The sequence below is a fragment of the Eretmochelys imbricata genome, chromosome 1 (genome assembly GCF_965152235.1).
Source record: "Eretmochelys imbricata isolate rEreImb1 chromosome 1, rEreImb1.hap1, whole genome shotgun sequence".
Taxonomy (NCBI): domain Eukaryota; kingdom Metazoa; phylum Chordata; order Testudines; family Cheloniidae; genus Eretmochelys; species Eretmochelys imbricata.
In genome coordinates, this window is record NC_135572.1 from 34,001,808 (window position 1) to 34,028,574 (window position 26,767).

Below are 26,767 nucleotides of genomic sequence, written 5' to 3' on the forward strand. Positions count from 1 at the left end.
TAACACCCTGTGCTGCCACATCACTAGCTTGGCTGTCCTGCCTGCTGATGAGCAGTGTCTATATGCCAAGTGCTGCACTGTGTGGAGGGAACGAAAGGAGTACAAAATCCTCCCAAATGCCTCCAAAAGGGAGCAAAGTGCAGCAATGAGTATTGTTCTCCATATCATGATTCTGAGCCAATAAAAGGCCCATTTGAAACAACATCAGTACTGCCAACCCCCAGCATTCAAAAATGAGTTCATGCTTCAAAGAATTATGAGATTGGATTAAAATCATGAAATTGTTTTCTAATCTTTAGGACAGGATCTTTAAGATAGGAGTATTTTTGGATATTCTTCTATTTTTCAAGGTGCACTCAGGTTTTCCAGCTTTTCTCGGCAAACATGAAAGCTAGAAACTTGGAGAAAGCAAGCAAGTGGTGGGGTCACTGGTGGGTGGGATCGAACCTAGGACTGGTGGACCTAAATGCATGAACTTCTACTGCATGAGCTAAAAGCCACATGGCCCTTAGCTAAGGCTGTAGAGCAAAGTCATTAATCTCTCTCTAAGTGGTCTCAGTGCGACTAGATGCACCCAGGAGGTGTGGGGGTTACATACTTCTCCTAGATCATAGAATCATAAAATCATAGAATATCAGGGTTGGAAGGGACCCCAGAAGGTCATCTAGTCCAACCCCCTGCTCGAAGCAGGACCAATTCCCAGTTAAATCATCCCAGCCAGGGTTTTGTCAAGCCTGACCTTAAAAACCTCTAAGGAAGGAGATTCTACCACCTCCCTCGGTAACGCATTCCAGTGTTTCACCACCCTCCTAGTGAAAAAGTTTTTCCTAATATCCAATCTAAACCTCCCCCACTGCAACTTGAACCTCCCCCACTGCAACTTGATGAGGAAGCATATGCCAAGCATCAGAGACTTCTCTGTTGAAATCCCCGACAAGCCCCCATTTTTAACACCAACAGACCCTGGTTGTTGGCAGGTGGGATCGAAGTTGGGATCTCTGGAGGTTAGTGCATGAACATCTACTGCATGAGATAAAAGCCACATGACCCTTCTTAGCTAAGGCTGTAGAGCAGACACATTAATCTCTCTCTAAGTGGTCTCGGTGCTACTAGATGGGACAGAGCACCACACCAAAGAAGTGTGTGGGTTACACAAGCAGACAGTCTTACCAGATACAAGTCATGGAGCTGGGACTTTAAGAAGAACTCTAAAATTGTGAGAGCTTACAAAACTGTTAACATGATTTACCCATAAAGGTGTCCCAGTATTACCAGCTCTCACAAAATGTTATCACTAGACTGATTATGTTTGGTGCTTTTGTAAAGCCCCAGCTCCAAGAGTCTCCTGATTACATAAGATACTCGGTTTTTTAAAAGAAGTAGTTTTCTTGGAAAACATGATCCCTTAAATGCTCAAAAACTAGACAGCAAATAAAAAGAACCCCAAATGTGTATCTTTTTTAAAAAAAAACTCATTTCTTGGCTGTTTAAGGGTTTTGAAGAGGTTAGCAACATCCTCCCCGCAGGCTTCTCCTTTTGCGTGAAGGGGGGGAGGGATAGCTCAGTGGTTTGAGCATTGGCCTACTAAACCCAGGGTTGTGAGTTCAATCCTTGAGGGAGCCATTTAGGGATCTGGGGCAAACACTGGGGACTGGTCCTGCTTTGAGCAGGGGTTGGACTAGATAACCTCCTGAGGTCTCTTCCAACTCTGATATTCTATGAAGGTTGTGCTGTATGGGAAAAGCCTTGCTAATGCGCCGCTACCCTTCCTACAGCCCGTTAGTTGCCTGCTTTAAGCCCCATTTCTCAAGGGCTGAGAACATAGTCATTTGGAACAGCCCTTGTGGGGGAGGGAGGGTATGGTGTACAAGCTGCCAGAGCAATAGCGACAGCTTAGTTTTCGTGTTTCCTGATTCTTTTGTTCTGGGGGAGGTTTAGATTGGATATTAGGAAAAACTTTTTCACTAAGAGGGTGGTGAAACACTGGAATGCGTTGCCTAGGGAGGTGGTGGAATCTCCTTCCTTGGAAGTTTTTAAGGTCAGGCTTGACAAAGCCCTGGCTGGGATGATTTAACTGGGAATTGGTCCTGCTTCGAACAGGGGGTTGGACTAGATGACCTTCAGGGGTCCCTTCCAACCCTGATATTCTATGATTCTACAATTCTCACCCAAGCCCCTTCCGCTTCCAGTCCCGCCCTCTACTCAGGCCCCACCCTGCCTCCCAGCCCCTCCCCCGCCCTGCCCCAGGCCCCGCCCCCGTCTCACTTGCCGAGGGTGCCCAGGCTCCTCCTCCTCCCCTCGCGTCGTCCCTGGTTTCCGTTGCGAAGGAAGCGGCGTCTCCGGTTGCCAAGATGGCTGCGGGGCGGCCGAGCCTCGGGGCCGTGGGCGCCCCCGCCCCGCACTGACCTGCGTGTGAGGGACCGAGCGGGCCGGAGGCAGGAACTGGCATGGGGGCGGCCCGGTGGGGCTGAATGGAGCCCGGCGTGCGGGCCGCGGGGGGCGTCAGCCCCGCACAGCGGGAGCCGGGCTCTGCTGCCCCGGGCGGCCCCGACTGGAAAAGCCTCTTCCGCCCAGAGCCGGACAGCGCCCGCCAGAGTCACGCCGGCACCTTCGCGGGCAGCGCGTGCGCGTGCGCGTATCCTTCGCAGGTCCGGGCCGTGGCCACGGCGGGCTCTGCAGGGGGGAGGGCTGACGGGCCCCGCGGGAGGGCTCCCCCTCCCCCCCCCCGCCCCGGGGGACGTTGGAGGAGGGGGAGACGGGCCCCAGCGACAGGCTTTCTGGGGAAGAAGGGAAGAGGTGCATGGAATGGGCCTCTTGAGGAGGGAGGCTGGGGATGGGAGGACAGGCCCCATGGGGTGACTCACTGGGGATATGCGGGAGAGGCTTGATTCAGCGGTCCCAAGAGGTGGCTGCTTTAGGAATAGGTGGGACAGCCACCCCAGGGATGGGTGGGACTCAGGATTGCTCAACTGCCCTTCTGTTTAGATGTGGGTGGGGTTTGTCGAATGGATGGGCGTATCCTCCCCAGTGGTTTTACAGGAGGGGCCTGCTTACACTATTGTCAGGATACCCAAGGTACCCAGTCCCTGTGGTGCCCCCCAGAGTGGTGGCAATATGTGGTTATTCTTGGATTCTAAAGCTAGAAGGAACCATTTTGATCATCTTGGAGCAATATATTGTGATGTTACAGCAAGATACATGGGCATAAAAAAACAGTTTCTTTTTACATCAAGGAGAATAAAACAGTACCTAAAACCATTTGGTTTTAGTTGGTTTGAACTTTCTGTCTTTCTCTAGTCTTGCATACGGTAGATATCTTGGGGATATCTCACTGCTGCACAATTTGATTCATCTTTACCTGCGATAGAAATGATGGGAGTCCTTGTGTAGACAGGGCACTCATGCTCAGCAGTATTTTTACTACTGGTTTCAGAGTAGCAGCCGTGTTAGTCTGTATTCGCAAAAAGAAAAGGAGTACTTGTGGCACCTTAGAGACTAACAAATTTATTTGAGCGTAAGCTTTTGTGAGCTACAGCTCATCCGATGAAGTGAGCTGTAGCTCACGAAAGCTTATGCTCAAATAAATTTGTTAGTCTCTAAGGTGCCACAAGTACTCCTTTTTATTTTTACTGCTGTGTTAGTGAGACTTGCTCTGATTAGACAACATAGCAATAACAGAGCCTGTGGTCTGTGTGCACTTTTGCTCCCACTATTGCTACCCTTGGTGCTACTGTACCAGTGGTAGTACAGTGGTTGGCAACTACCAGAAATGTCTAGCCTATGTGTTTGTTTCCCTGCTGTCTATATGACCTGTGTGCTAATCACTGTATTTCTACTGCACCCATTGCTGTAATGTCTAAGCATAAGGGCAGTATCTGATTAGATACTATTATTATTTATTTGTTAAGTAGTGACGTGCTTGGTTTTGAATAAGACAAAGAAGAACACTCCGTCTCTGATCCAAACATTTCATGTTCCAAAATACAAAGATTATATTTAAAACTGACAGCTAGGACTTTCAAAGAGGCCTAATGTGGTCAGGCACTCAACTCCCATTGAATTTTAATGGAGGTTGAGTGCTTCAATCCCTTGGGCTGCTTTGAAAATCCCAGGCCTAGGTATTATAACAACAGGCACTTTACAGATTCCTTGAACAGATTATATTAAACATTCATGTGTGTGTATTGGTGCCCCAGGAAAGTAATGGACACAATACTAAGGCAAATATTGGATCCAGAGTGACATTTACTGTATAGATAAGTATTTTAAGCAAGAATATCATATAATTTTCAGTTGGGATTACTCATTAAATTACATCTTAAACAATGACCATTTAGGGATTTTTTTAATGTTATTTTAAGAAATACTTCCCTTTGATAACCTTGCTGTCTGGTAGCTAGTTCAGATAATAAGGATTGATGTATCCTCAACTCTGCATAATAAAGTCGTAATTCCATATGGTAACATCATAAAGCCAGAGTGCAAAGCCTGAGTGGTTTGATATGGTCATAGAAACTAAGTGATGGAGTTACATTCTTAGTGTATATACATTAAGGCAGTACCTTTATTTAAAATTATATATTTGTGATAAGGAGCCATTGTGTAATTAGTTTGAAGAATCATCATCTTTTAGTTAAAAAGAAAAGGAGTACTTGTGGCACCTTAGAGACTAACCAATTTATTTGAGCATAAGGTCACGAAAGCTTATGCTCAAATAAATTGGTTAGTCTCTAAGGTGCCACAAGTACTCCTTTTCTTTTTGCGAATACAGACTAACACGGCTGTTACTCTGAAACCTGTCATCTTTTAGTTGCTCATGGATAAAGTTTACACTTTCTCAAAAAACTACAGGTTTCAGAGTAACAGGAGGGTGAGAAAACCTGGATTTGTGCTGGAAATGGCCCAACTTGATGATCACTTTAGATAAGCTATTACCAGCAGGACAGTGGGGTGGGAGGAGGTATTGTTTCATATTCTCTGTGTGTATATAAAGTCTGCTGCAGTTTCCACGGTATGCATCCAATGAAGTGAGCTGTAGCTCACGAAAGCTCATGCTCAAATAAATTGGTTAGTCTCTAAGGTGCCACAAGTACTCCTTTTCTTTTTTCAAAAAACTACATAAAGCTCCAATCACGCGAAAGAATGCAACAGGCTACTATGCAAACAGGCTACTATGCCCATGAAAAGTCCAATTGTAAATATGTGCCTAACACTACAAACTCTTTTATAATCATTCTAAAACTTAATAAGAATACTGCATAGGAATTTCAAGGATTTCAGATACATTTTCTGTTCTCCTTAACATAATGCCATGGTCAGAACTTTGAAATTTCTTCTTGAAAGAGATTTAGAAGAAGAGCGTGAAGCATTATTAGAGGATCAAAAAATATGTAGGAGTCGGGCACGAAAACATTGTATAGAGACAAACAGAAGAAGAAAGTAAGTAATTATGGGATTTGGTTGTGGGGGGGTTGTTTGTATTTTGTTTTGTGAGGACTTAGTTAAGTTGTTAGATATTTGTTTTATTGATTTGTTTAAAAAAATCTATGGATCTAAATAGTAGCACAGCTCCATTCCAGAGGAATCGAGGATTAGTTTGTTGTTATAAGACACCCAAACTATGAAAAGTGTGAGTCTTCTTCAGAGTTTCTCATTATTATGGAAACTTTTTTCTTTAATTAGCTTTGTTGATCAGAATTACCTTCCTTTAGCAATATTTCTTCATCTGTTGGGCCCCATCTGTATTCCTTGTGTTCTCAAAACTCTGATTGGCTTTGTGGGAGCTGTGAATTTGCAACAAATACAGGATTGAACCCTTTTTATTTTATTTGTAACAGTCATCTTGTGGGTATTTTAAATGGCAACTCTGAATTGTCTACCTCTCTTAATACATGTTGTATGCAAAAACATGACAGTTGGCTAAAAATCATCAAACACAATGTTTTGACTGATGAGCTTTGAAAAGAATAATAAACTAAATCACAATGGCAAGATAAGGTATTTTGCTTAGTTTTGTTACATTACTGTTGTTACTGCTATGCATTTGAGATGTATACTGTACATTAGTTTATTAATCCTGAAATATTATACTCTTAATGTAACAACAGACTCTAGAAGTCTGTATTTATAGTGGACTACTGTCATTAAATGGGTATTCATGTAGATGTTATATGCACTTCCATAAGAGTTCCATTATAATAGTAGCCTTAAGAAATATGCTGTGTTTCTAGATTATGATCGAGGTAAAATTATTAGTTAAATAATGTAGGTATGATGTATATAGAATAAATAATTGTTTATTTGTATGGCACCTGAGATATAATTTATCAGTGGTTGAACTGTAAGTGTGTTGTGAGAGATCTTCTCCTAACAAGTGGAAGATGAAAGGGAAACTACCTGTTTTGTTCTGCTCAGCAGTCTGAAAGTTGTAAAGTTCTCAGCATGAATACATTGTGAAATATACAAAATATAGAAAACTTGAAAATCAAGAGCTACTGTTCCCCTTTGTGGGGAAAATAATGTAGGGACTAGGAAGCTCCTTGAGTTTTAACTTTTCTTTCTTCCTGGCTGTTCCATTGAGAGGGATGTGGTTTACCTCCTCATGAGTGGGTCATTGGGTTAGGCCTGTAAAATTTGGGGAGGTTATGAAATCCATTGGGATTTCAGAACACCTGCAAAGGGCATGAGTAATCATATGAATGTGGCAATCTCTGTGTTGCTATCTGGGCTCCCCCGCTCCCTGGTAGCATACTGGACCGACACTGCCAAGTGGCTGCACCAGAATTCCTCCCTGAGGGGTTTGCATGCATGTAACAGAAATTACTCTTGGTACCACTAGCTATAACTTTACATTTATTTCTGATTTTAAAAAAATAGATCCATGTGGACCTGACAGGAGCATACTGCAGAGCACCCAGCTCTACCTCCTTCCTGCTCCTAATAGCAGTAAGATCCCTGTGCTGTTTGGGCCTACAGAATGTAGCAGAGATGTTGTTCTACCTTCTCTGCCTTTTTGTGTTGTTACGTTCTCTGCAGCAAGGCGAAGTGGAGGGGAACATGTGGCCTAACATTTTACTATCATGTTTTAGCAACACAGTAACTATTACCAGCATACACTTGAAATGCAAATTATATGACATTTTTTGAGCCCCAGTCTGATAGCCCAGTGTACGGAGAACTGTTTTTGAAGGCAGTGAGAATTCCGTATATAGAGGGCTTGCAGGTTTGAGCCTTTTATTTTCAAACTTTTCCACTTTTATTGATTCTGCATAGTATTTCTTAATTTCTGAAAATTCACAGTGAGTTAGAATTTTCTCTTTAAAGTCATATATACAAATAAGCTATCATATAATGTGCTATGTGTGTTCAGTCAAATGATGAAACACAAAAGTATTGAAACACATGCCTGATGTACAGTGTTCAAATTAGGGGTTGGAGTTGGGCTATTGCCTCTAATCTTCTTATGTAGCTGTCTTTATTATTCATAGAAGGGGCCACATTTAGTAAAATTTACAATCAAGTGTCTTACGGCCAATATCTGAACTACTTTGAAATCTAGGTAGGAAATCTGCCTATTGCAATCTGAGTAGTATATGCCCTCTCCAATTCTGTATTCACTTTTTAAACCTATTATTCCATTGAAATTTTTTCAAAGGTAATGTATTGCAGAATACAAACAAGGTCTGTGCCCCCTCTGCTGGCTCTGTAGCATTGTCTGTCTAATAAATGCTGTCCCCCAAGCTGTCAATGTCATTGTTGTTGATACAACATGAAAGACAGTTCAGTTCCAGGGATGTAGGGTTTACAGAGTATAATGCTTTCACATTTTTTAGACATTTTTAAAACTACAAAAAAATTGGGGCTGATTTTTCATTGCTCTGCACCTTATAATAGTCATCTCCAGTAGTGCAAAATGGGTGTAAAATACTAACTTTCTCATCTGTCAGTGTTTTTACATTCACTTTGTAATCACTTTGCATTAGTTTAAATAACTACACAAAGTGCATGGCACTGGAAAATTGGGCCTCAGATGTCTATCTCCAAGAGTATGTCTACACTAGAAATGCTAGAGCACTGCTGCAGCTGTGCAACTGTAGCACTGTTGTGTAGACACTTGCTACAGTGATCGAAAGGGTTCTTCCATTGTTATGGTAAATCCACCTCTCTGAGAGGCGGTAGGTAGAATTCTTCATTGACCTAGTGCTGCCTACACCAGAGCTTACATGAGCTTTACTGTGTTGCACAGGCCATGACATTTTTCACAGCCCTGAGCAATGTACTTAGGTCAACCTAACTTTGTAGCGTAGACCATGCCTAAGATAGTTTGCAAATATCACCCCCTTAAACAAGTTGTTTTCATGCATGTTGCATAAGCAGAGGTAATTGATATAAGTCTTTTTTTACACTTCATACTCAGTCCAAGTAGTAACAAATGTTTAGTCTACATAGGAGGAGTATACCATCCATCATCTGCTTGTATAATTTCATAAAATTAACCAGGAAATATTTCCACCATCTACTCAATCTACTGTTTTTAATATCAATGATACATTTCCATGTAATGTCTGGGCAGTGCATTGTAGGTTAAACCTCTTAAAGCATTGCCTACAGACAGCCCCACAACCTGAAGCAAATACTCACCAACAACCACATACCACACAACAGAACCACTAACCCAGGAACTTATCCTTGCAACAAAGCCCGTTGCCAATTGTGCCCACATATCTATTCAGGGGACACCATCACAGGGCCTAATAACATCAGCCACACTATCAGAGGCTCGTTCACCTGCACATCCACCAATGTGATTTATGCCATCATGTGCCAGCAATGCCCCTCTGCCATGTACATTGGTCAAACTGGACAGTCTCTACGTAAAAGAATAAATGGACACAAATCAGATGTCAAGAATTATAACATTCATAAACCAGTCGGAGAACACTTCAATCTCTCTGGTCATGCAATCACAGACATGAAGGTCGCTATCTTAAAACAAAAAAACTTCAAATCCAGACTCCAGCGAGAAACTGCTGAATTGGAATTCATTTGCAAATTGGATACTATTAATTTAGGCTTAAATAGAGACTGGGAGTGGCTAAGTCATTATGCAAGGTAGCCTATTTCCTCTTGTTTTTTCCACACACCCCCCCCCAGATGTTCTGGTTTAACTTGGATTTAAACTTGGAGAGTGGTCAGTTTGGATGAGCTATTACCAGCAGGAGAGTGAGTTTGTGTGTGTATGGGGGTGGGTTTTTGGAGGGGGGTGAGGGAGTGAGAGAACCTGGATTTGTGCAGGAAATGGCCTAACTTGATTATCATGCACATTGTGTAAAGAGTTGTCACTTTGGATGGGCTATCACCAGCAGGAGAGTGAATTTGTGTGGGGGGGTGGAGGGTGAGAAAACCTGGATTTGTGCTGGAAATGGCCTAACCTGATGATTACTTTAGATAAGCTATTACCAGCAGGACAGTGGGGTGGGAGGAGGTATTGTTTCATATTCCCTGTGTATATATAAAATCTGCTGCAGTTTCCACGGTATGCATCTGATGAAGTGAGCTGTAGCTCACGAAAGCTCATGCTCAAATAAATTGGTTAGTCTCTAAGGTGCCACAAGTACTCCTTTTCTTTTTGCAAATACAGACTAACACGGCTGTTACTCTGAAACCTGTCCTTAAAGCATTAGATTTCAAATTTGCTATAAACACTTTGGCAGCTATTGCGGAAATTGCTTCTTCACTGGGTTGTTTATAGAAGACAGAAAAACTTATGTTAAAACAATAAAAGTATGGAAATTCTTCTGTTTACTCCCACTTTTTCATAAAATCATAGAATTGGAAGGGACCTTGAGAGATCAGCTATTCCAATCCCCTTCATTCATGGCACGACTAAGTATTATGGAGACCATCCGTGACTGGTGTTTGTCTAACCTGCTCTTTAAAATATAGGATGATGGAGATTCCACAACCTCCCTAGGACAGTGGTTCCCAAACTTGTTCCGCCACTTGTGCAGGGAAAGCCCCTGGGGGGCTGGGCCGGTTTGTTTACCTGCTGCGTCTGCAGGTTCAGCCGATCGCGGCTCCCAGTGGCCGTGGTTCGCTGCTCCAGGCCAATGGGAGCTGCTGGAAGTGGCAGCCAGTATGTCCCTCGGCCCGCACCACTTCCAGCAGCTCCCATTGGCCTGGAGCAGTGAACCGCGCCCACTGGGAGGCGTCATCAGCCGAACCTGCAGACGTAGCAAGTAAACAAACCGGCCCAGCTCGCCAGGGGCTTTCCCTGCACAAGCGGCGGAACAAGTTTGGGAACCACTGCCCTAGGCAATTCATTCCAGTGCTTAACTACCCTGATAGGAAGTTTTTTGTAACGTCCAACCTAACCCACCCTTGCTTCAATGTAAGCCCATTTCTTCTTGTCCTATCCTCAGAGGTTAAGAAGAACATTTTACTCCCTCCTCCTTGTAACAACATTTTATGTACTTTAGAACTGTTATCATGTCCCCTCTCGGACTTCTTTCTCCAGACTAAACAAACCCAATTATTTCAGTCTTCGCTCATACATCCAGTTTTTGGACAGGACAGTCCCTGTTTTAAGCCCTGTCGTGGCTGTCCTGACGTTTTTGGCAAAAGTGGGAATTTGTCCTGTTTGCTCTTACCAACTGATGATCATCTTGGCTGTATTTCCCTAGTTTGTTTATGCGAGACAGTATCAAAAGCCTCACTAAAGTCAAGATATTCCACATCTACTACTTCTCCCCATCCACAAGGCTTGTTACCCTGTCAAAGAAAGCTGTTAGGTTGATTTGACATGATTTGTTCTTGACAAATCCATGCTGACTGTTACTTATCACCTTATTATCTTCTAGATGTTTGCAAATTGATTGCTTAATTATTTGCTCCATTATCTTTCCAGGTATTGAAGTTAAGCTGACTGGTCTGTAATTCCCCGGGTTGTCCTTATTTCCCTTTTTATAGGTTGGTACTGTATTTGCCCTTTTCCAGTCCTCTGGAATCTCTCCCATCTTCCATGACTTTTCAAAGATAATTGCTAATGGCTCAGATATCTCTTCCATCAGCTCCTTGAGCTAGGATGTATTGCCTCAGGCCCTGGTGACTTGAAGACATCTAACTTGTCTAAGAAATTTTTAAATTGTTCTTTCCCTATTTTAGCCTCTGATCCTACCTCACTTTTACTGGCATTCTCTATATTAGCTATCCAATCGTTACTAGCCTTTTTGGTAAAAACTGAAACAAAAAAGTCATTTAGCATTTCTGCCATTTCTACATTTTCTGTTATTGTCTTTCTCCTCTCACTGAGAAAGGGACCTACCCAGTCCTTGCTCTTCCTCTGCTTCTAATATATTTGTACAATGTTTTCGTGTTACCCTTTGTGTCTCTAGCTAGTTTAATCTCATTTTATGCCTTAGGCTTTGGCCTTTCTAATTTTGTCCCTACATACTTGTGTTACTTATTTATATTTAGAGACCTACCAAATTCTTGGCTCTAAAGGCAGCAACCGTGGAGCTTCCTGCGGCGCAGGAGGTTCCCGGCGGTGGAGGTGGGTCCGATCTCATGCTTCTGGGAGTGCTCCAGCTGGGGGCTCCCAGCTGCCAGTCCCAGCCGGGCTGGAGAGGACAGGACTTGGTCTTCCCCTGCACGGCTGCTCTCGGAGGTGGGGCTGAACTATTTTTGTATAAATTGCCATTCTAAAATTCATAAATTCTCCAGCAGTAGCAGGCAGGAGCCCCTCCCAACTCCTTCCCGGTGCTCAGGAGTATGGAAGAGATATGTTACACCATACTCCATAGCAGTTTTTAAACATAAACAGTCCCAAGGCTAGGTAGAACTTGCCTTCTCCCTCTTTGAGCCACATACTCCAGCTGTAGGGTTGTAGGATTTCCCATTATCTATACAAAAGACAGATCCAGCATATGAATTTGTAGATCAAGCAAACTCTCCTTTGCCTGAGTTGCTGCATGGAGGGTTGTTTTTAAAAAACATTTTTGAGGCTGAGTAGGTCTATCGGTTTTTTATCCAGTATTCACTACCTGAATGGGTTGGGTGCCTAGAAAGCTATAATGCCCCTCCCCTCCCCCATTAACTGTATCATTTGGAATGGTCTTAGACATGCCATAGCTTCTATTGACACCATCTTCATACAATGTTTCTTGTTTATTTTGGAGGTATAAAGTACAAATGACTTCAGGTGTGTGTATGAAAATAACCTTTATTGCTTAGTAAAAACGTCAGTGGTATAATAAAACATACCTCGTAATGCCCTTGTTTTATAAATAGTAAAACAAACAGCAAATATAATAATACCTTGCACTTCCATTTGAGAATCTGACAGCATTAATTAAGCCTCAAACCATCTCTGTCAGGTATGTAAATAGTCCAGTATTATAGAAAAGTTAATTGAGAACAGAAATGTTCTCCCTCTAGGCCCCCCATGCCACCAAGTGTCCACAATTTTTATTACCATTGAGATCTCAGTTTGATACACCAAGGGCCTAATTTTCAGAGATGCTGAGTTCCTGCAGCTCTCATTGACTTCCATTGTATTTTGGGATGTTCAGGATCTCTGAATATCAGATCTTAAGTGTCTCAATTTCAACATTCAAAACAAAAGCAACATCAACATTTGGCTAAGTTGCTTGCTCACAGTCACATAGCAAGCCATTGACAGAATTGGGAATGGAAACCAGAAGTCCTGATTCCCAATACCTTCCTTTAACCACAGGAGAATGTTGCTACCCTTCAATGAGACAAATGGACTGATTGCATACTCCTTATGTAGTCATAATTGCCAATAAGGTCAACAGAATTTAGCTTGAGGAAGGAGTGTAGGAAAGACCTTTTATGATAGGACTTTTATGTTGTAACTGGTTTTTAGGTGGCCTAAATTCAAATCTAAATTTACTATAGTTTTCTTGTACATGTCTTCCTTTTCCAGTAGGTTATATTCAGATCTGGGCACATTTCAGCTTGAATCACTCAATTATTTACTGTCTCAAGCAAGTAGAAGGCAGTTATCATATCCATCTAGTACTGGATCCAGCATTAATTTGACATATTTGGATTACAAATTATTTTTCAGCATAGACACACCTACTGTTAGTTATTCGGGGCCATTTCATGACATCGTTTTTAAGCAGAAGTCCTCATCAATGTCAATGGGAATTTAGACTAAACATGCTGGGGATTTTAACTGGAAGATGAGCTTCTAGTCATTGTCATCCCTTAGCCACAGAGTTCAAAAATGTAGTCAGTGTGGTCACTGTTGCAGGAATATTTGTGTAACCTTTCTGCCTGTTGGAGTTGGGAGCAACAAGGGCTGGGTTCAATATCTAGGGGTTTCTTTTCAACAATACAACACAAAACAGGCTCAAACCCCACCCAGTAGACTGGGACAATTACATATCACCCCCTGGGCGCCTGCAAGAGGCAATACTTCCACTCTCACAAGCCAGAGTCTGAGTGTAGAAAAGAAACCCCTTTTAACAAAAGGAGGGAAGTAACCCAGCATTAATTTGGGAAAACGCCATAAACAAGGTTCATAAACATAAACGATGAGCAAAAGACGCCCTTTTCCCTCAGGTTCTTAAGTCCAGCCACCAAAAAAGTGCACAGTGGACAGTCTCTTGCATCAGAGACACTGTCCCAAAGCAGGTCTAATGCTTAGACCTAGATTATCAGTGACTTCAGATCTGTGGTGTGTAACAAGACTCCCATTTGAGTCTTAATCACTCTTACACAGTGGAGAGAGGAAGGGTCAAATAGTGTCTAGGGCCCGAGGTTTGTATTTTCTCTGTGTCTGTGGTTCATAAACTAGACCCCTCAGAAAGGGCATTGTTCCCAATGTAAAGCTTCATTAAACTTATTGATGACATGGGAAACTGAGGCAGGGAGCACCCGCAATGCCACACTTGGCCAGCAAAGGGTATTATAGGGAGGATATGCCTTGTTACATAACTCTTCCTTGTGAAGCATCTAGTACTGGCCACTGTCAGAGACCAGATACTGGTCTAATCTACTTGGCAATTCTTATATTCCTTTCATAAGGGAGGGTCAGATCTTCTTACCAAAGTAGCAAATAAAAAGATTGTGATATGACCCCTCTTCTTGGCACTTGTAGGACATTGTCCAATTTTAAAAATGTTCTCAACTGAACCCTCATATTCCAGTTAGTCTGAAGTTTGTGTGGCACTGCAATCTGTCAAGAAGTAAACTTTTAAACTAAACAGGATATTATAATATTATGCAAATAGTTTTATGAAGGCATTTCTCTGAGTGTAATTATAATTCCTGTGTGATGGGTTATGTTCATCAGAAAAACAAGATATCCTGTTGTTTTTGCTTTTTAAATAGAGCACTTGAGGAAAAACAGAAGGCAGAAGAAGAAAAAGAACTAAGATTTAGAGAACAGATCCTGAAACAAAGGAAACTGAAACTTCAAGAAGCAACTGAAAAGTTCCAGCGTGCTCATCTCCCTTTTTCCCAGCGCAGGAGAATAGGTTTGGAAATTCATCGCTCAATGTAGTGAATCCTCATATTGTATGTATTTGTCAGTAGAATGCTTCCTCAAAGTGCCCAGGACTGTGAGTCAACTTGTTACCCTTCTGCCTCCAGTGATAGGAAGATTCGCTTATACTAAACTTAGAGTCAGTCCCTGACACCATCAGTCTGTCAGCGACCCAAACAATCTCCTCAGGGCAGTGCTAGCCCTCACTTTGCTTTGCAGGTTAACAATAGATGTACCCCAATCCCTAAGCCACCTGAAAGTGTTCCCTTGCAGTGTCCAGTGTTCCCTTAACCACTGGATACTCACAGAAATTACTAGATAAATTATCTTCTAAAGGAACAGTGCACACACCAGCCTGTTTGATTTAGCTGAGGATCAGCCCCAATGTAACCTCACAGCACTGAGATATATTTATAGTGAAAACAAACATGTTTCTTGTCTAAAGGCTAAGATTTAGGAGATAGTGAAAAGGGATAATGATAGAAACAGATACAGTTACATATAAAACAAAGTATAACAAAGCATAAACTGTAATCAACTCAGTTTATAAATCCAGCTCAAACTGGATTAAGGATAGGCAAATGTCAGACAATATTTGGAGAGTACTTGAAATCATCCATAGTACAAGACCAAAAAAGATCCATTTCTCTTGTTATTACTAGATGCAGAGAAAGCCTTTGATAAAGTAGAGTGGAACTTTCTTTTTCAAGTCCTGTCCCATAAGCAATGTTCCCTCTAATTTTTTACATCCATGTGCGGAATGAATTTTGTTATGTGTACCAATATGGAGGTGATGTGTGGCGGGGGAGAGGCGCCTCTCCTCGCTGCGCACCTGCGCAGCCCTTGATATCCTTCTGCACAGCTGCACAGTTTAGAGGGAACTTAGCCATAACTTTGGCCCCCAGTTCCTTAAAGGGATAAGTTGTCTTTACACTGGCCCAAAACAGCTGTAGAAGTTAATGGAGTTAAATCTCCCCTTTTTGAATTACACAGAGGAACTAGGCAGGGATGTTCATTGTCTCCTTTACTTTTTGTGCGCTGGTTATCGAGCCTTTTGCACAGAGAATAAGGAACAATGGATCTATCATGGGATTAAAACATTCAGAAACACATTAGAAAATAGCATTACATGTACATGGTATTATATTATTTTTATCTAAACCAAGTATTTCTCTAAAATGAGTGTATAAAGAAATCCAGGACTTTGGATTTAAAGTAAACTATGCCAGATCTCAAATGTTAGCTTTCAGTTTGCCAGACTCTGAAAAGTCACTCCTCCAGAAAACATTTGGGTACAAATTCTATAAGATACCTGGCAATTCAAATCTCAAACAACCTAGAAGAACTCTGTGAGTTAAATGTCAAACCACTACTTCAGCAAATGAAAAAAGTATGCAGTTTCTTGATTGGGAAGAATAGCCACAGTCAAAATGAATATTCAGACAAGGATATCTTTCTTATTTTAAAATCTTTCTGTGTTTATCCTAGATAAAACTGTAGCAGGAATACTGAGGATGCTGTTAGAATTTATATGGAATAAGAAAAAACCAAGAGTGAGAGTAGATACTTTGTACAGATTCCTTAAACAGGGCGGACTAGCTGTTCCAAATATTCTATGGTATTATCAAGCCAGCCAGCTCAAAGCAGTAGTGGGTTGGGGGCACCCTAACCCAGCCTAAGACTGGGTCTGTATTGAACAAAAAAATTGTGTAGTATAGCCATAGCCTCAAAAGTGGTATGTCACTTAAATAATAACAGGGTTTTGTCAGATTTGTTGTCACGAATGCAGCAGCATCAACTGTGAGTTAATGTATCTGACTTTAAGATCAAATATCAAAGTAAAAAAAAAAAAAGGATGGTACTACTTTAGGACTTAATCATGGCTTTGCCATGAGCCCAGAGTGAGAATCAGGCTGCAAACTGGACACCATCAAAAAGGCCTGAATAAAGACTGGGCGTGAATGGGTCACTACAAAAAGTAATTTTCCCCTCTGCGGATACTCACACCTTCTTGTCAACTGTTGGAAATGGCAACGTCCACCTTGATTGCATTGGTCTTATTAACATTACAAAAGTATTTTTTCTTCTTTGATATTCACCCCTTTTTGTCAACTGTTGAGAATAGGCCACTTCCACCTTAACTGAATTAGCCTCATTAGCACTGACCCCCCCCCCCATTTGGTAAGGCAACTCCCATCTTTTCACGTGCTGTAATATTTATACTGCTTTCTGTATTTTTCACTCCATGCATCTGATGAAGTGGGTTTTAGCCCACAAAAGCTTATGCCCAAATAAATTTGTTAGTCTCTACGGTGCCACAAGGACTTATAGTTGTTTTTGCAAACACTCTTGTGTTTTCCCTGCTGCTTCAAGGCAGGAATAAATGGCGCCAGTGGTCAATAGCTACACCACCTAGTGTGTTAAGGAGGTGGAGAAAGTCCCCAGTTCTGCCCACCTGCACAAAAGGAGATGTAACAGTTCTGTGGACCATCTTTCCCCTCCTTTACTACTACTTGTGGTGTGGAAAGTAGACCATAATTCATCCTGGGAAAATACTGGACAGAATTATTCAGTCATTTATCAGGTTGTATAATATGGTTTGGCTAAAACAACAACAACAAAAAGAGTGGTATATTGCATATTTCTTTCAGCAATGTAGACTAAAGACAAATGCCAAAATTGTCAAATTCAGATCAGGCTCCTGAATAATCCATTTTTAGGCATCTAAATAGAACTGGCCTGGTTTTTGTCTTCAGCGGTACTGAGCAACCCCAGCTCCCCGTGATGATCAAACCATTTCTGTTTATTGTTAGTCTGACTTTAGGTATCCAAATTTGAAAATTTTGGCCAAAATGTTTTATGATAAAGTTTTATAGAATGTTTCCTGATGATGTGTCTTTCCCTTTAACTCATATAGTCCAGAGAAAACCAGCTCCTCGATTAGAAGAGGCACTTGAACAAATTCAAGGATCAGTTTTAACATCAAGGTTATATTTATCATCATCTAATAGGCACAAAAGTACCTGCAGGTAAACATTTCTATTCATTCTATTGTGTTTAAAAACTAAATTATTTAGTTAATGCATTGTATTATACAGCAAATAATTAACACTACTCTTTTGGAAATTTTGGCAAACTATCAAGTAGCAAAAAATGCTGCTATGAGTACTATTAAAATGAAAATGTTGTGTCATATCCTTAAATTGTTTGATGTCTACATGGCACAAAAGCAGAGGAAAGGAGGCAAACGTTTACACTCCCCTAATCCTGGGGGCTAGTTCAATGCCCAGCATCAGTTAGAGCAGCCTCGGGACTGTTCTAGCCTGAACCAGTTGCAGTGGCTGCCAAAGGCCATTCTCCCATCCAAGGATTAGAACGGGATGAATAAGGAATTTTCTTTGTTTCTGGGCAGTTCCAAAAAAAATTTTTAAAAAGGTTTCATTTGGGGTTGAATTGAAATGTTGAAAAAATTTCAAGTCTCATCAAAATGAAACATTTTGTTCCAGCCTAACTTGAAATTTTTTGTTTCAATTTTGGGCATTTTAACAAAAGCAAAGGAGGAATAGCTTTACAAACAGCAGGAATGAGGAGGAGAAGGAGGTGGAACCCTCATTATGAGCATTAGCCCAGTGCTTAGGAAACTCACCTGAGATGTGGGAGACCCAGGTTTAATTCCCCTGGTTTCCCCCTACCTGGTGTGAAGAAGGAATTTGAACTTTGATCTCCCATGTTGCAAGACAGTGTCTTAGCCCCTGGGCTATGGGATATATGTGGCATTGGTCTTTTGTAATTTTTCCTGTTGAAACTCTTCCACTTGATATAAATAATTAAAAAGTCATTGGAGCACAGATCAAATATCAAAGTAAAAAAGAGTTTTTTTACTTGACCTTGGGTTTCCCAGATACTAAACGAGTGCCCTAACCATCAGAGTATAGAGTCTTTCTCTCTATTTTTTTCTGTCCCAATGCCTATTCATTGTCATTCCCAGTAACATTTTGTGGTCATTTTTCGTTATAACAATTTCAAGTTGGGTTGAAACAAAATATTTTATTTTGACCATTCTGAAACATTGCAATTTCAGTTTAGTCAAAGCTATTCAGCGAACTCAGCACATATTAGTGAATAATACTGGGTCATCCAAAATTGCATTTTTCAGTGAATAAACTATTAGTTGAAAAAAATTCACCCAGCTCTACCCAGGATTGCTGAAGCACAAGAAGATATGATATGAGTAGGTGTTATTCCCATTTCATGTATGGAGAACTGAGGTACAAAGATTAAGGTCGAGACTATCTATTAGTTTTGTATTTGAGGCACTTAGGATCTGATTTTTCAGAGTACTTAGCATTGTACAGTACTTACTGTGGTCAAAGAACAGCTCCCATTGACTTCAGTTGCAGCTGAGAGTGCACAGCATTTCTGCAGATCAGATTCCCAGTGTATCAAGATGGGCACCCAGAAAATGAGAAACACAGAATTATTGACCCCACGTGAAATGTTTTGTTTAAGTGACTTGCCCAGCATCACACAGGAACTCTGTGGCAGAGTCAGTTCTCCAGGAAAGCATTCAACTGCTTTAATTGTGAGACCATCCTTTCTCTTTCTGAAATCTTCTGCCTCATCCACTATATAATTTCCAACTTCTATAAAAATAGCATGTGATCATGTAATTAAAGACAAGCATCCGATGAAGTGAGCTGTAGCTCATGAAAGCTTATGCTCAAATAAATTTGTTAGTTTCTAAGGTGCCACAAGTACTCCTTTTCTTTTTAATTAAAGACTGTATCCCAATATGTACAACACAAGGGGGCTGAATTAAGGTTGCACAGTCAACTTTAATCTGGCATTTCCTAATTTATGAGTGCTTGATTTTGCAATCTTAATGTTCTTTGAATATAGTTATTCTGTGTGATTTTCTAGGTTCTTTTTTAAAAAAGCAATCTGAAAAAATAGAATCTCTATAGTGTGATGCCATATTGACACCTACATGGATCATCAGAAAGGCTGGAATCTTTATATCCACTGCATAGACTTTTCCTACTTGAATTAAGTGGCTAACTGATAACAGTAGTAGGCTGTCATCCTCTCTGTGGACCAGCACTAGTGGGGAATGGAACACTTCATGGGTTTCACTAGGAGGGTGGTGAAGCACTGGAATGGGTTACCTAGGGAGGTGGTGGAATCTCCATTTTTAGAGGTTTTTATGGCCCAGCTTGACAAAGCCCTGGCTGGGATGATTTCGTTGGGATTGGTCCTGCTTTGAGTAGGGGTTGGACTAGATGACCTCCTGAGGTGTCTTCCAGCCATAACCTTCTATGATTTGTCTATGATTTTCTGACAGCAGAGGAAAGTTGAGGGTCAGGAACCTTTGGTTCTATTCCAGGCTGCAGAGGAGTGTGTGTTTTAGTGGGCAGCACAGACTCTTCTGCCCAATCCCCCCAAGCTTGATCTCCTCTTCCCCTCCCGCTTTTACCTGCCCCTGTCCCAGTTCTGTCGTTTCTCCACTCCATAGGCTTCTCATCCCAGTCTCATTGCCCAGTCATTCCCTGTCCCTCCCCCACAGCTTCTTGTTCTCAATGTCCTGCCCAACCAGACCAAGTACCCTCCTGGCTCCTCATCCAATCTCTCTCTCTCCCTTTCAGTCACCCCTGCCCACATTTCCTGTCCTCAGTGACTTCCAGTTTTCCTCCCTGGCTCCAGTTTTCCTCCCTCACCTAGTCTCAGTGTGTCCCTGACCACCATTGTGTTCGTGTCTCAGTCTTTGCCCAGCCAATCCCAGTTCTCATGCACCATGACTTCTCCTCCAAGCTGTCTCTACTACCTGCTCCTTCCCCCTGCACCACCGATTCTCAGTCCCATTCCTCCCCACCCCTGCCAGTCAATTCCTCATTTGACGTCAGTCTTCCACTCCACCCGATTCACTGGCTCCCAGGTATCTCCCACCTGTTTCCTTCCATGGCTTCCAGTCATAGTGTCTTCTCCCAGTCTCCTTGCCAAACCAGTCTCAGTCTTCCTCCATCCCAACTCCCAGTCCCATTTTTCCTCTTCCCCCACTAGCTTCCAATCCCAGCTGTCCCTCCCTGGCTCTTTATCCTAATGTACTCCCCCACTCCCATCCCTAGTCTGGTTTTTGTCTTCTCTGTATTCAAATGAGGCAGCTTCCTCCTCCCAGCTGTTTGGGGCCCAGCAGGGGGTCACTGGGAGCACAGGAGAAACAGGCTTCCTGTTGTCTTTTTCAGTGCTGGGACCCAGCCTGCTGCAGCCCAGAGCTGCAATTGCAGGGAAAATCTTGCTTAACCATGGGCTGGCGCATGTACAATGTACACATTATCTTTGGGGAGTTTAGTTGCAAAGCTCTCGCAAGTCTCTGCTAAGCATTTGTGAACTCCAGTTTTTCAAAGGCTTATGATAACTTGGCCAAATTTGGGTGAATTTTCGTGGGATGGCAAAGCCACATCCCTGACACAAAGCTCTCCTCCACCCTATGTCAAATTCAAATCCCTCTTCCAAGGCATGGGGACACTAGAGCTTCTCAAAGAAAATATCACCAGTATTTTTTAACGTGGGCAAAAAGAAACCCTAGACTCATTCTTGGAAATGGCTGAACCATTTTGGCAGAAGCTTTCCAAAAAAATTCATCCTGAGGCAGTCATTAAGCATGAAAAATTCCAGCCCAAATGGTTAAAGTTTGGCAAAGCTATGAGCAACTGCGCAGCCTTAATAATTGGTGGTGCTATCAGCCCCACGAGGAATTATGTATATATTATGTTGCCTTTATTTGGGAGATATTATATTCTTGCCATGCACTTCAGTATATTTCTTATTTTAAAAGATATGTATTGTAAAGTATATAGTTAGATCAAGAAATACATAGTTTAGTTATTTTTGGCTTAATTTTTATTTTTTCACACCAAGAACTACAGATTCTCCCTCTGATTCATCAGCATCTAAAAATGGCTTCTTACATCGGAAGCAGATCTCCACAAACGGTGGCTATGATAAAATGATCCAAGAAAACAGTGGAACAAACTTGGATAGTGACCAACTTCTGTTCCAGCAAAATCTGGAAGAAATGCAGCGACTCCTTGAAGAACAGCATCTCAGCAGCTTGGCGGTAGGATTCTTTGGAAGTTATTCACTAAATAATGTTTCTTAAGTGTCTTACTAAAAATGAAAAGTCAGATAGGCAATTATCATCCTGACAATCTGATTCTGTTTCAAGTGATTGCACATGTCCACTCAACTTCAGGTGTGTGCCTGCCCAGTATACTAATAGTATCAGATTTTCCCTTCATGGTACCAGTCAGGAAAGCACGTGCACTGTCTGCTCCTTCATGCTGCTGCACAATGATATAAAGGAGAGATCCACCCATGCCCCTCACCCTCCAGTTCATTCTTACTGCTCATGATGGCTGTGGCAGTGTACTACTTTGCTACTGTGAGAGTTTCCCTCTTTCCTACTCTTTCCCTTTGAATATATTTGGTACTTGTTAATAGTCTTAGTGTAGTATTTTACCTAGTAGGTTTCCTATTTTACCATTGTATTCGGTGTACTCTTCAGTTCTCGCTGGTTCTGGGTACTGTTGCCTGATGCCAGGGCATGCCTCAGTCCCTGTTCTTCAAACCTTGTGATGGATGCAAAAAGCTGTTGCAGTTCAGTAACCTGCACTTCAGGTGCCTGAAGTGTCTTGTAGAAGCTGACATCAGGGGAAGGTGCCAAATCTACAGGAAGTTTAAGTCCAGAACTAAAAATACAGGGAGGTCAAACTATAAAGCACTTTCTTATGGAGGCAGTCCTGCCCCCACCCTTGGAACCTTCCTGCTTGGGGAGGCCATAGAACACTTCTGCTTTGGTTAGGAGTACTCCTCCTGACATGGCGGAATCTCAGTGTCAATCTCCTTCTTCAGTACTGAAGAAAAAGCCAGTATACTGCATCAAGGGAACTGTCATCCAGGAGATTGAGGTCTTTGGTACCAATGTCCAACAAACAAGGTTGGAAGCAGACACTCCCTGGTGCAGACAACACTTCAGGTGGTGCTGTTGAGACCAATCTGTAAGGAAGCACCATCTTATTCATCAGTGCAAGAGAATGTATCAGTGCCGTCAACACCTGAGGCATATGCCATGGCATGCGATCTTCTGAGTCTCTTGGTGCCAATTTCTCAATTTCAAGAGATATCTCACTCAGTACTGATATACTCTTTGAAGGAATTGGGGGAAGCACCACCTCAGCCAGCCTTGGGTTCCTGCTCATCTCCTGATGAGTAGGGCCCTACCAAATTCACGGTCCATTTTGGTCAATTTCACGGTCATAGGAATTTAAAAATAATAAATTTCATGATTTCAGCTATTTAAATCTGAAATTTCATGGTGTTGCAATTGTAGGGGTCCTGACTGAAAAAGGCATGGGGGGGGGTTGCAAGGTTATTGTAGGGGGTGTTGCGGTACTGCTAGCCTTACTTCTACGCTGCTGATGGCAGTGCGGATGCCTTCAGAGCTGGGCAGCTGGAGAGCGGCAGCTGCTGGCCAGGAGCCCAGCACTGAAGGCACAGCAGCCGCAAGCTGCAGTGCAGAAGTAAGGATGGCATGGTATAGTATTGCCACCCTTACTGCTGCACTGTTGCCTGCAGAGCTGGGCCTTCAGTAAGCAGCTGCCGCTGTCTGGCTGCCCAGTTCTGAAGGCAGCACAGAAGTAAGGGTGGCAATACCACAACCCCTCTGAAATAACCTTGCGACCTCTCCCAAACTCCTTTTTCAGTCAGGACCTGGAATTGAGAACAGGCATTCGCATGCCACTGTTGTAGTCGATGTCGCAAGATATTTACATGCCAGATGTGCTAAAGATTCATATGTCCCTTCATGCTTCAACCATCATTCCATTCGTCCATGCTGATGATGGGTTCTTCTCAATAACAATGCAAAGCAGTGCGGACCAACGCATGTTCATTTTCATTATTTGAGTCAGATGCCACCAGCAGAAGTTTGATTTTCTTTTTTGGTGGTTAGGGTTCTGTAGTTTCCACATCGGAGTGCTGCTCTTTTAAGACTTCTGAAAGCATGCTCCACACCTCATCCCTCTCAGATTTTGGAAGGCACTTCAGATTCTTAAACCTTGGGTCGAGTACTGCAGCTGTCTTTAGAAATCTCACATTGGTACCTTCTTTCCGTTTTGCGAAATCTGCAGTGAAAGTGTTCTTTAAATGAACATGTGCTGGGTCATCATCCGAGACTGCTATAACATAAAATATATGGCAGAATGCGGGTAAAACAGAGCAGGAGATATACAATTCTCTCCCAAGAAGTTCAGTCACAAATTTAATAAAAACACATTTTTTTTTTTTTTAAACAAGCATGATCATCATGGAAGCATCTCCTCTGGAATGGTGGCCAAAGCATGCAGGGGCATATGAATGTTTTGCATATCTGGCACATAAATACCTTGCAATACCGGCTACAAAAGTGCCATGCAAACGGCTGTTCTCACTTTCTGGTGACATTGTAAATAAGAAGACTGCAGCATTATCTCCTGTAAATGTAAACAAACTTGTTTGACTTAGCAATCGGCTGAACAAGAAGTACGACTGAGTGGACTTGTAGGCTCTAAAGTTTTACATTGTTTTGTCTTTGAGTGCAGTTATGTAACAAACAAAAAACTACATTTGTAAATTGCACTTTCACTACAAAGAGATTGCACTACCGTACTTGTATGAGGTGAATTGAAAAATACTATTTCTTATCATTTTTACAGTGCAAATATTTGTAATAAAAATAATATACACTTTGATTTCAGTTACAACACAGAATACAATATACCGTATATACTCATGCATAAGCCAAATATTTTTGGTAAAAAAATGACGCATCAAAGAGAGGGGGTTGGTTTATAAATGGGTCTACACCAAAATTTGATGATTTTAAACTCTATGAAATCATTGAATTGAATATAAAATACATTGTCGTTTTGTTTACATGGACCATCTGCAGGGATGGAGCCCCTCAGCTCCCTGTGGCTGCAGTTCGCCGTTCCCAGCCAATGGGAGCTGCGAACGGCAACCCAGCAGCTACAGGGAGCTGAGGGGCTCCATGCCTGCAGACGCTCCAGGTAAACAAAACGTCCTGACCCGCCAGCTGCTTACCCTGGCGGGCCAGGAGCCAAAGTTTGCCAACCCCTGAAATATAGGGTCGGCTTATGAAAGGGTCGTACAGTTTTTACTATTTTTTACCTATCCATCTTAGGGGGGTCTGTTTATAAACGAACAGACTAATGAACGAGTATATACGGTATATGAAAATGTAGAAAAACATCCAAAATATATAATAAATTTCAGTTGGTATTCTATTGTTTAACAGTGCGAGTAAAACTGATTAATCGCGATTAATTTTTTGAGTTAATTGGGTGAGTTAACTGCGATTAATCGACAGCCCTACTTTGAACCCATTGCCTCTTGTTCTGCCCTGGGTGGCAAGAAAGAACAACTTTTCTCCCTCTTTTTTGTGGCAGCCTTTCAAGTATTTGAAGACCACAATCATGTCTCCCCTTAATCTCCTCTTTTCCAAACTAAACATATCTAGTTCCTTCAGCCTTTGCTCATATGGTTTGCATTACATCCCTTTGATCATCTTTGTTGCTTGCCTCTGGATCCTTTCCAGTTTCTCAACATCCTTTCTATACATTGCTGAAGCAGTACTCCAGCTGAGGCCCAACCAGCACTCAGTAGAGCAGTACTATCGCCTCCTGTGACTTCCATACTATACCTGTTAATGCAACCTAAAATTGCATTTGCTTTTTTTTGCAACAGTATCAAATTGCTGACTCATGTTGAGGTTGTGATCCACCACAACTCCCAGAACCTTCTCAGTGTGCTGCTACCGCCAAGCCATCATCTTCTGTTATCAGCTCACCTGCATTGACCAGTGGACCCACTCCATCCCTGATCTTTCTTTTTTGTCTTACGTATTTGAAGAACCCCTTCTCTAAATTTCCTTGCCAGCTGTAACTCATTCTTTGCCTTGGCTTTCCTGATTTTGTCCCTACACTCTATTCCCTTGTACACTTCCTTGGTGACATGCCCTTTCTTCCATTTCCTGTTTGTTTTCCCTTTTGGTTTGAGATAGCTAAAAAGCTCCTTGTGCAGCCACATTGGCCTCCTGTGGCTCTTACTATGTTTCTTCTGCATTGGAATAGCTAAATGTTGAGCCTCTAGTATTACATCTTTTAGGAACTCCTAGCTTCCTTTGACTCCTTTTCTTCCTAATTGACCTTTCCATGGGACCTTGCATACTGTTTCTCTGAGTTGGTTGAAATCTGCCTTTCCGAAGTCCAGTGTACTTGTTTTGCTGTTCTTATGTCCTCCTTTCCTTAGGATCTTCAATTATATCAGATCATGATTACTTCCTCCCAAGTTCCCGACCACCTTCACATTCTCAACTAATTCATCCCTGCTGATCAAAACCAGATCCAAAAGTCCCAGACAAACTCCCTCCGTTTGCCTCTCCTCCATTTAATCTCTCCTCCTATCGGGAGCCATAGAGGAAGTTCTTCCTTTATGCAGAGGAAAGGGGTTACTCCTAATTTCAAAAGCTAAAGAAGGTCTCAGACCAATGCTAGACCTGCAAGCTGAACAAATACATAAAGAAAATAAAGTTTCACATGGTCAGTCTGGTTTCTGTTGTCTCCTCCCTGAATCCTGGAGACTGGTATGCTGCCCTCAGCTTAAAGGATGCATATTTCCATGTGGCAATACCTCAAAGCCACAGGAGATTCCTTAGATTTATGGTCAACGAATCCCACTGTCAGTTTGCAGTCTTGCCATTTGGCCTATCCACAGCCTCCGCATTTTTACAAAGTGCATGAGAATGGTGGCTTTGTTCCTAAGTACTAACACCTCCTTATCTCTACTAGAAATACCTTGCCTGATGCATGCCAAGATCACGTTAGCTTTTTTCATGGCCATATCATACTGGCAGCTCATAGTCATCCTGTGATCAACCAATACTCCGAGGTCCTTCTCCTCCTCTGTTACTTCCAAGTGATGTGTCCCCAGTTTATAACAAAAATTCTTGTTATTAATCCCTAAATGCATGACTTTTCACTATTAAATTTCATCCTGTTACTAATACTCCAGTTTACAAGGTCATCCAGATCTTCCTGTATGATATCCCGGTCCTTCTCTGTATTGGCAGTACGTCACAGCTTTGTGTCATCCGCAAACTTTATTAGCATATTCACACTTTTTGTGCCAAGGTCAGTA

General features: G+C 42.1%; 1 protein-coding gene across 1 annotated transcript in view; it reads left to right on the forward strand.

Annotated features, from left to right (window-relative positions):
- The first annotated feature begins 2,471 nt into the window (after positions 1-2,471).
- Positions 2,472-26,767, forward strand: part of CEP126 (centrosomal protein 126) — a 53,203-nt gene continuing 28,907 nt past the window's right edge. Inside the window, exons 1-5 of the mRNA XM_077805655.1 lie at positions 2,472-2,629; positions 5,320-5,439; positions 14,362-14,507; positions 17,433-17,544; positions 21,431-21,629. Of these exons, the coding sequence (XP_077661781.1) occupies positions 2,472-2,629; positions 5,320-5,439; positions 14,362-14,507; positions 17,433-17,544; positions 21,431-21,629 (735 nt within the window). The remainder of the gene's footprint in view (positions 2,630-5,319; positions 5,440-14,361; positions 14,508-17,432; positions 17,545-21,430; positions 21,630-26,767) is intronic.